At 66.2% G+C, this 9,988-nt stretch overlaps 2 protein-coding genes across 2 annotated transcripts; both read right to left on the bottom strand.

The window, feature by feature from the left end:
* Window positions 1-1,350: 1,350 nt before the first annotated feature.
* Window positions 1,351-6,181, bottom strand: EMIHUDRAFT_439359 (cell division cycle protein 48). The gene is made up of 6 exons (XM_005756305.1): window positions 5,689-6,181; window positions 5,066-5,518; window positions 2,670-4,992; window positions 2,524-2,593; window positions 2,137-2,457; window positions 1,351-2,053 (listed from the first exon to the last, which is right to left on the bottom strand). Exons 1-3 carry the CDS (start codon window positions 6,050-6,052, stop codon window positions 3,407-3,409), a joined length of 2,403 nt encoding a protein of 800 aa, XP_005756362.1. The 5' UTR covers window positions 6,053-6,181; the 3' UTR covers window positions 1,351-2,053; window positions 2,137-2,457; window positions 2,524-2,593; window positions 2,670-3,406.
* A 517-nt stretch (window positions 6,182-6,698) lies between these two features.
* On the bottom strand, window positions 6,699-7,010 carry EMIHUDRAFT_108043 (putative histone H4; the record flags this gene model as incomplete). The annotated part of the gene is made up of 1 exon (XM_005756304.1): window positions 6,699-7,010. One exon carries the CDS (start codon window positions 7,008-7,010, stop codon window positions 6,699-6,701), a length of 312 nt encoding a protein of 103 aa, XP_005756361.1.
* Between the last annotated feature and the right edge of the window lie 2,978 nt (window positions 7,011-9,988).

Raw genomic sequence — 9,988 nt, 5'->3', positions numbered from 1 at the left:
AGTGCTGCCCTGGCCTTCTGTCTGCCCGCCCAATGGGTGGCAGGTGCCTCTCTGCTGCTGTGGCATGCCTCACGGCTGCGACTGGCCGGCGCCTCGGCGCGTCAGCTCGGCTCGGCGTAGCGATAGTGGCCAGCGCAACTCGCCTGGACTCAACGCTCAGCCAGGAGCTCCCGCACGCGCTGGCGCGAGTCATGGCGCATGCAACCGGCGCAGCAATGCTCGCCTCGCCTCGCGCAAATGCGACCGTCCTCGCAGCCGGCAGTCTACCGCCTGCTAAAGAAGCACAGCGACGAATGCGGCACCGGCGACGCATGGCAGGCTGGTCATGACGCAGTTATAGGGTGTTGGTGTGCCGTCAGAGTGACTCCCTGTGTGTCAGGGATAGTCAGGGCCGTCCACCAGAGCTCTGCAGTAAGCTCGGAGACAGGAGGACGGACGGAAACAGACCCCCCTTTTATGGCTGATCCTGGGCATGGCCTCTCTGGGGGTGAGCTGGGTCGGCCTCCTCCGGGTCTGCAACTCGCACGGCGGGTCCGCGTCCGGGCAAGCATCTGAGGCCCGCGGTTGTCCTTTCGCTGGGTGCGACCGACATGGAGATCTGCTGCCCTCAGATCAGTGCTTTTGTCGACTATTGCTCGCTCTCTGTCCACTCGCAACGCCAGCGGCCGTGCTTGGAGAATGCGTCGCAGTGCTGCTGCGCCTGTGGATTGAGCCGCGGCGCAAGCTCCATCGGTGAGCTGCGGTGGCGCGCCGGCCGCTTCATGCATAGCTCTCCGGCGAGCGGCCGCGAACGCGTTTTCCGTCCACCGTTTCATCGAGTTTGCCCGAGTGGTAAAATGCAATCGTAATTTGCCCGAGTGGTAAAGTGCAACTTTGGCATTTGGAAAAGTTGCCCGAGTGGTCTGTCGGTCTGTGGGAAAAAAAACCAAAGCCCATGGGTGGCCCCGAGAGCTAAAGGTCAACATCCCCTCCGGCTACGACAATGTGAACCTGATCTGGTCCTCATGGGGTTGACCCGTCTCCTCCAGATCGAGACGGACTTCATGAACGGCCGAGCAATATTTCTTCATTAATATTATTAGTTGATGCTTTTTGCAGGGGTGAGCCCCCCCCCCCCCCCCGCGCCCATTCTCTGCCCTCTCCCGCCACACACTCCGTCAGAGCCCCCTCCCCTCTTGCACAACAGGAACTTTGACAATTAACCAGATGGCAATGGTGGGCTTGCCCACCCCGGAGTGGTTCGAACCCACGCATACCCGACTTTCCGAAGACGAGCCCCGCGCCACGGTTGCCAGCCCAGGTTCGAGTGGGAAAAGAAAAGAACGGCCGACCTTCCAGTCCACAGCGCCCCAGACATCGAGAGAGAGATCGGCTGCGCCGCACACCTTGAATGCTTGTCAAGATCAAAGTGAGCTCGAACGGGCAGACGCTCAGCATCGACGCGGCGCCGGCCGACACCGTGGTCGCGCTCAAGGAGAAGATTGCCGAGGCGTCGTCCGTGCCGGCGGCGCAGCAGCGGCTGATCTATTCGGGCAAGGTGCTGCAGGACAGCCAGAGCCTTGAGTCCTACCACGTGGAGGAGGGACACATGATCCACATGGTTCGCGGCGCCGCGCCCGCCTCCACGCCCGCCAGCGCTCCGCCCGCGGCGACGCCGACCGCGCCCGCTGCGCCGGCCGTGGCGGCCGGACAGATGCCCTTCGGCGGCGGCATATTTGGCGCCCCGCCCGCGTTCGGCGGCGCCGCGGGCGGCGGCGGCATGGGCGGCGGTGGCGGCGGCGGCGGCGGCATGTTTGGCGCGCCCGGCGGCGGAATGGGCGGCATGGGCGGCATGGGCGGCATGGGCGGCATGGACCCAGCGTCCATGATGCAAATGATGCAGAGCCCGGCGATGATGCAGCTCGCGACGGCGATGATGCAGGACCCGAACGCGCTCGCCTCGCTCCAAAACATGATGACCGGCGGCGGCGGCAACCCGCAGCAGGCCTACCTTGACCACATGAATGCGCTGATGAGCAACCCGCAGCTGTCGCAGGCGATGATGGGGCTCATGCAGGTGAGCCGCGACACGGCGGTGCGGTGCGCGCCGCTCGGGCGTCCTGCTCACCGGCGCCCCCTCCCCCGCCCTCCTCTTCGCAGGACCCGCAGATGATGCAGATGATCACGCAGCAGATGCAGAGCGGCGGAGGGATGATGGGCGGGATGGGGATGGGGATGGGCGGCCCCCCGTCGCTCGGCTTCAACCCGGCCGCCGCCGCGACGCCGCCGCCCGCCGCCGCGCCGCCCGCCGCCGGGGCGGGCGGCGCCGCTGTGCCGCCGGTCGGCGCGCCGCCCTCCAACCCCAACCCGGCGTCGAACTTCAACGCGTCGATGGTGCAAGCGATGCTCGGGGCGATGGGCGGCGGCGGCGGAGGCATGGCCGGCGGGGCGACCGGCGGGGCGGCGCCACCCGCGGCGGTGCCGGCCGCGGCAGCTGCGCCGCCCTTGCGCGCCGGTTCAAACCTCTCCGCCGCGCCGCCGTAGGTTCCGCCGGCGGAGCGGTACGCGGCGCAGCTGTCGCAGCTGTGCGATATGGGCTTCCTCGACACCGAGGCTCGCCGCGCGCGCCAACGACTGCGGGCTGCGGGCGGGCGGGTCGCGAGAGGGGCGCGCGTGTGTGGGACTCTAGGCGAACTTGCGCGCCCTCGTGGCCACCGGAGGGAACGTCAACGCGGCGGTGGAGAGGCTCTTTGGGGGCGCCTGAGGAGGAGGAGGAGCCGCCGGAGAGCGGCGCAGCCAGCTCCGCGGGGCGCGGGCGGCGGCGGCGGCCCACGCCAGACAGACATGGCAGAACGTGTCTCGGAATCGCGCCTCGCTCCGGGGCGAGGCACGCGCCGTCCGCCGTCGGTGGCGGTGGCGCCCCGTCGGCAGCCGGCGTTTTTCGGAGAGTGGCCGCGTGCGGCGTGTTTTGGGTCTGGGAGAGGGAGCGGGGAGCGGCGCGCACACACCGAGGGTCACGTCTCGAGGCGTGGGGTCGCGGTTGTGTGGCCGCGGTGCGGCAGCCACGAGAGGAGCGCTAGGGAGAGAGACCGAGGGGCCGGGGCGGGGGGGGACGAAGGAGGGGCTCGAGCTCACGGAGAGCTGTGTGTGTCGGCGCACGGCGCGGGGAGCTCTTGGGGAGACCGCGGGAAAGAAGTTTTGGCGTTGTTGCGGCGACCTGGGTAATGTGCGGGTGGAGCTCGGTGGGGGACCGAAGCCTCGCCTCTCCCGGCGGCGGCTCGGTCATGTATTTATCCCGTTCGAGACTCAACCACTTCAAATACAATCACAGCGAGGCCAGGAGATGACCGTCTTTTGTTCTCACGGCTCGCGCCACATTGGGGGGGGGGGGGGCGGCTGGGGGCGGCGTCACGCACGCGCCTCCCGCCTAGCTGTACAGGTCCTCGTCGTCCTCCGCGGCCGTCGCCTCGAAGCCGCCGCCCGCGCCGGCCGCCGGCGCCGCCGAGCCGCCCACGCCGCCCTCAGGGAACTTGAACGTGGAGCCAAAGCCGCGCGACTGCTGCAGCGTCTGCGAAAACATCTCGTACTTGCGAATGTCGTTGTCCGAGACCGAGCGGCGCGCGAACTTCATCGCCTCCTCGAAGTGGGTCTTCGTGATCTCGGGCACGGGGTCGTCCGGCTCCGTCTCCATGGCGCCCTCGCCTGCCGCGGCGCGCTCCTTCTCGAGCTCGATCTCCTTCTCGATCGACTCGCGGATGGCCATCTTGGCGGCGCGCTGGCAGATCTCGGTCAGGTCGGCGCCCGAGAAGCCGTGCGTCGTCTTTGCGAGGAACTCGAGGTCCACCTCGGGCGCGAGCGGCGACTTGCGCAGCGCCGCCTTGAGGATGTTTGAGCGCGACGCCTCGTCGGGCAGCGGGATGTAGATCAGCTGGTCGAGCCGGCCGGGGCGCAGCACGGCGGGGTCGATGATGTCGGGCCGGTTGGTGGCGCCGATGATGAAGACCGACTTCTTGGCGCCCATGCCGTCCATCTCGGTCAGGATCTGGTTGATGACGCGGTCGCCCGCGCCGCCCGCGTCGCCGCCCGACGAGCCGCGCGCGCGCGCAATCGAGTCGAGCTCGTCGAAAAAGAGGACGCAGGGCGCGGCACCGCGCGCCTTGTCGAAGAGCTCGCGCACGTTCGCCTCTGACTCGCCGAACCACATCGTCAGCAGCTCCGGCCCCTTGATTGAGATGAAGTTGGCCTGGCACTCGTTCGCGATGGCCTTTGCGAGCAGCGTCTTGCCGCAGCCGGGCGGGCCGTAGAAGAGCACCCCCTTGGAGGGGGACATGCCGAACTTCTCGAACTTCTCGGGGAACTCGACGGGGTACTGTACCACCTCCTGCAGCTCCCGCTTGACGCCCTCCAGCCCGCCGATGTCGTCCCACGTCACGTTTGGCACCTCGACCACCGTCTCGCGCAGCGCCGATGGGTTGGACGTGCCGAGCGCGAGGCGGTAGTGGTCCTGCGAGACGGCCATCGAGTCGAGGACCTCGGCGTCGATCTCGTCGTCGTCGAGGTCGATGACGTCCATCTTCTCGCGGATGCACTGCATCGCCGCCTCGGTGCACAGCGCCGCGAGGTCGGCGCCGACGTAGCCGTGCGTCTCCTTTGCCAGCTGCTCGAGGTCGACGTCGTCGGCGAGCTTCATGTTCTTGGTGTGGATGCGCATCACCTCGAGCCGGCCGTTCTCGTCGGGGACGCCGATGTCCACCTCGCGGTCGAACCGGCCGAACCGGCGCAGCGCCGCGTCGATCGAGTTTGGCCGGTTGGTCGCGCCGATGACGACGACGTGCGAGCGCGCCTTTAGCCCGTCCATCAGGGTGAGCAGCTGCGAGACGATGCGGCGCTCCACCTCGCCCTGCGTCTTCTCGCGCTTGGGGGCGATCGAGTCGATCTCGTCGATGAAGATGATGGCGGGCGAGTTCTTCTCCGCCTCCTCGAACGCCTTGCGCAGGTTGGACTCGGACTCGCCTGCCGGGGGGCCGGGCGCGCGCGTCACCACGCGGCAGGGAGGGCGCGAGAGGGGGCGGCGGGGGCGGCGCGCCGGCGAGCTTGGACATGATCTCGGGGCCGTTGATGAGGAAGAAGAAGGCGCCCGTCTCGTTCGCCACCGCGCGCGCGATGAGCGTCTTCCCCGAGCCCGGCGGGCCAAACATCAGGATGCCGCGGGGCGGCTTGACGCCGATCGACTTGAAGAGCTGCGGGTGGCGCAGCGGCAGCTCGACGAGCTCGCGGATGTTGGCGAGCTGCTTGCGCACGCCGCCAATGTCGTCGTACCCGACGTCGTCCTTGGACTCCTCGTCGTCGCGCTTGATTGGCTCGCCCTCGCAGTGGATGACGGTGTCCGGCGCGACAATGCAGTACTCGACGGGGTCCGTCTCGACGACCTTGAACTCGACGGCGCGCATGCCGCCGCGCACGAGGAAGAGGTCGTTCTTGCGCACCGGGCGGTACGCCTCCAGGAAGTACGGCTTAAGGAAGACGTCGAACAGGTTGCCTGCCACAGCCGGGCCGCGGGGCCGAGGTCAGCCGCGGCAGCGCCGGGTGTCAGGGCTGCGCTACGCCTCGGCGGGCGGCGCGGCGGCGGTCCGCCACACCGGCCCGCGAGCCTGTCTCCGCCGCTCCGCTGCCTCCCCCCTCTCCCGCCGCGTGCGTCCGCGGGCGCACCCGTGATGCCCTCGATGGTGTCGTCAATCGGGAGGATGTGCACGCGCTTGCCGTACTTGACGTCAGGGCACTGGTGGACCGAGATGACGTCGCCCAGGCGCACCTTGAGGTTCTTGCGGACGCACTTGTTCATGCGGATCTTGCCCAGGTCGCACGTGTCGTCCGCCAGCACGATGCACACCGTGTCCTTGCGCCGCTTGCCCTTGATAAGCACCGTGTCGCCGCGGAAGAGCTGCAGCTCCTCCATGGTCTGCACATTGAGCGCGACGACGGAGTTGTCGTCATTGACAGCCTCGTCCACCACGAGGCGGTTGGGGTTCTTCTTCTTCACCGGCTTGGTCTCAGCGGACGCGTCAGCACTCATGGTCTCTCGGGTCTGCGCGCAGGGGCGGCCGACGGCTCAGCCTGCAGCGGAGCTCGCCGGCGTGGGCTGGAGACTGGGTGTCTGGGATCTGCCGCGAGTGGTGCAGGGGGCAGCGTCTCTCGATTGGCGAGGAGCGAGGCAGGAGGCGGGCGGCGGCAACAGAGGCGTCTGGCGCCTGCCTGGAGTGTTTAGCCACAAGCAAAAAGAATCGCTCGGCGGCTTGGACACCATCACCAAGCCGAGTTGCGCTTGCGGCCTCCCCGTTCCACGCCGCGACTCCCGTTCGCTCTCTCCATGTTTCCCTCCCTCGGGTTGTCAGAAATAGCTTGCTTTCTTTCTGGGCGCGTTCTAGCTTATCTGCAATCTGGATTCGGACCCGCCTCACTCCTTCGCACCTTCCTTCCGCCGCCTCGGCGCACCTGCTCGGCCGAGCCGCCCGCCCTCCCTCAATCTACAGCGGGTTGGGGAGAGGCCAACATCCCCCCTTCCCCCTCCCCCCCCTCCTTTCCTCGCGGCCACCACAACAAGCTTTTCTGGCGCCTGCTTGGAGAATTAGCAAAAAGAATCGGCAGCTAGACCCCCCCGACACCAGCAGCAAAAAAGGGTGGTGTTAATAAACACCGGGGGTTTTGGAGGGGCCGAGAGCTTAGCCGCCAAAGCCGTACAGCGTGCGGCCCTGGCGCTTGAGCGCGTAGACAACGTCCATGGCGGTGACGGTCTTGCGGCGCGCGTGCTCGGTGTAGGTGACCGCATCGCGGATCACGTTCTCGAGGAACACCTTGAGGACGCCGCGCGTCTCCTCGTAGATGAGGCCCGAGATGCGCTTGACACCGCCGCGGCGAGCGAGGCGGCGGATGGCGGGCTTGGTGATGCCCTGGATGTTGTCGCGAAGCACCTTCCGGTGGCGCTTAGCGCCGCCCTTGCCGAGGCCCTTGCCGCCCTTGCCGCGTCCAGACATTTCTGCTGTTGTTTGATGTTGGTGTTGTACTCTGTATTGAAATCTGACCGGATCTTGCTCGGCCGGCCGGTGGAGGGCAAACACGCGGCTGCAGCGGCGCACACCCCGACAACTCCCCCCTGCGCGGCCCTTCAGTGCATCTCGGCCACCACAATGGCCCTCCATCGGCGCCAACTGCCGGCACTGCTCCTCGTGGTCTCCGCGGTCGCTATGGGACGTACCAGACAAACAAATGTGGCCGGATGCAATGCGCGCGCTGCCGATTGGCGGGGGAAGCATGCCCGGCGCGACGGCGTGCAAAGCACCGCGCTGCGGATCCGCGGCGGGCGCGCCACCTCCTTGCCCAAGCTCGTGCCCGCCTGGCGAGGCAACGTCCTGCAAACTAGATGCCCCAGTCACGCCTCCCTCCCCAAAAGAGACGCTCAGCCCCGCGCAACCCATCCGATTGATCCCCACCGCCGAGACACTTGAGCTCGCGACGAATCGCCGCCCTGCGCAAAGAGAGCAGATGCCCCACAGGACATGCTTCCCCCCCCCGACGCTTGCTCTCACCCCACCCAACTCGCTCCCCATCACCGGGAGCGGCACAACCCTCGCGTTCCAACGGCAGGCGCTCGACCTCGTCGCCGCCGCCGCAGTGGGGGGCGCTATGGGATGCATCGCCGGTTCGACCGCCAAGAGCGCAGCGGACGTGGCACAGCTCCTCTACACGCACCTCACCTTTACCCTGCTCCTGCGTAAACTCGGCCTCATTCACATCGAGTGGCATCGGGTGTGCCGGCCCTGTTGTGTGCCGTCGGCGCTCGCACGCCTCCCACGGGAGCCCTCCAACACAGGTGCACGCCCTCCTTTCCTGTGCTACCCACCTGCCCCTCCGGCTGCTGCGCCTCTGCCGGGCCGAGCGAAGGCGGAGGAGGGAGGAGGCGGCCCGCAGTCGGCACTCCCAGCGGGTAGCGGGCGACGAGGACTGCGACGCCTCGTGGTGGTTGCTCAATGAGGGATTCCTAGATGCTCCGGACGACGGTGTGCCTGCCTCTGGCGCTTCGCACCCTTCCTGTCGCTCACAAATACGCACCGTTGGGCGCCGCAGGAGCACGCGGCAGTGGGCGGCGTGGGCGCATTCGCCGTTGGTGCCTGGCTGGTGCCGGCAGACGGGTGGCGCTGGCCAGGACGAGGCGATCGCCATAGCCGCTGAGATTGGACGAATCTGTGGTCGAGTCTCTGGGGGGCGTTCGAAAGCCATGTGTCGTGTCGCTCCGCCGGCCTTTCCCGTCGCTCCAGGTATTGCCGCGCGCCGGTGGCGCGTGTGAGGCCCCGCGGGCAGCCTGCTGGCTTTCGCCTTGCGCTAGGACCCTAGCGCAGCCATTTCCACCACGAGGCGGTTGGGGTTCTTCTTCTTCACCGGCTTGGTCTCAGCGGACGCGTCAGCACTCATGGTCTCTCGGGTCTGCGCGCAGGGGCGGCCGACGGCTCAGCCTGCAGCGGAGCTCGCCGGCGTGGGCTGGAGACTGGGTGTCTGGGATCTGCCGCGAGTGGTGCAGGGGGCAGCGTCTCTCGATTGGCGAGGAGCGAGGCAGGAGGCGGGCGGCGGCAACAGAGGCGTCTGGCGCCTGCCTGGAGTGTTTAGCCACAAGCAAAAAGAATCGCTCGGCGGCTTGGACACCATCACCAAGCCGAGTTGCGCTTGCGGCCTTCCCGCTTCCCCGTTCCACGCCGCGACTCCCGTTCGCTCTCTCCATGTTTCCCTCCCTCGGGTTGTCAGAAATAGCTTGCTTGCTTTCTGGGCGCGTTCTAGCTTTTGGATTCTGCGGTATCATGCCGTTGGGCGGTGTCGGGCTCTCGACAACAGAAAATCAAAATAGGGGGTTGCTTAAAACGTTAGGAGCTGCGAACAGTGTTGCTAGTGTTAAGCTGTTAACAGTAACAACAGAACAACAGTGGGGCTCCCCAACAACAGTAGCTAACGTTAGGCCGACTGAACAACAGTAAGGAAGGCCTGGCAGTGACCCACGACGATCTCTAGCGTCCAGTGCGGGTAATACCCGAAAATACCCGGTATCCCAGGTATTTTCGGGGTTTACCCGTTTTTTTTGCCATTTTCTGCTTGCTGGCCGCTGAACAACAGTAACAAACAGTAACAGCATGGGCTGGGATGAACACTTGAACAACGTTGAGGATTTCAGCCAACAATAGCGCAACTGTTAGGCCCCAAATTAACGTTAGGCAACCCCAAATGTAAATGATCCTAGAAATGATCTTATGAATCATGGATCTTTTACTTATAGTTACTTTATACAAAGAACCCTGCACAAAGATCGCACGGGCGGGGACCTGTTCCTTTCTACCCATCTCACAGTAGAGGTGTCCGTTTTTATTTAAATTATATTTATCATGGATCTTATATCCGAAAATCCGATAGCGTCGATCTCGGACCGAGGCAGTGGCACCCTTCACCGACTCGCAGCTCGCACTCCGGTCGGCGGTCGGTCCGCGACGCGCGAGACCCGAGACTTGTGTGTTGTGATGACTCGAGAGAGGGAACAGGCGACAGGGCACAGGGGTCGGTAGATACCGGATAGTATCCCGGCGCCGGGCGATAGAGTTTATAGCGGAGAGGGGGACCTTTTATTAGTGCTTGCGAGACCGTTAGAGACTTAGAGCGCGCGATTCGTACCCGGTTAAGCCCATGCCGTCACCGACTGCACAGCCCCCCCCCCCCCCCCCCCCCCCCCCACACACACACCGCGTGTGTGTCCAACTGTCCATCGCGAGCCCATACCACAAACGCAGCAGATGCGCTGAGCCCGAAAGCCCACGGCACGCAGCGGCCAAGAACCACTCTTGGCCGAGCAGAGCCGCACGCGTCCAGCGCCCCGCAAGCGGCGAGCCCGGCAGTCCGCGCCAACCCGCAGCGTGCATGCTCGCCCACCTGAGCCCCCTTTGCCCGCCCCCCAAAACATATGCGCAACGCACCGCGC

Source organism: Emiliania huxleyi, assembly GCF_000372725.1.
Source record: "Emiliania huxleyi CCMP1516 unplaced genomic scaffold EMIHUscaffold_98, whole genome shotgun sequence".
NCBI lineage: Eukaryota > Haptophyta > Isochrysidales > Noelaerhabdaceae > Emiliania > Emiliania huxleyi.
This window is presented reverse-complemented; position numbering and strand designations above follow the sequence as displayed.

Coding starts and splice junctions, on each gene's coding strand:
- EMIHUDRAFT_439359 (XM_005756305.1), bottom strand. CDS start 6,052: ATGAGTGCTGACGCGTCCGCTGAGACCAAGCCGGTGAAGAAGAAGAAC. Junction 5,519..5,688: donor CACCATCGAGGGCATCACGG/GTGCGCCCGCGG, acceptor CGGCTGTGGCAG/GCAACCTGTTCGACGTCTTC. Junction 4,993..5,065: donor GATCATGTCCAAGCTCGCCG/GCGCGCCGCCCC, acceptor GCCCCCCGGCAG/GCGAGTCCGAGTCCAACCTG.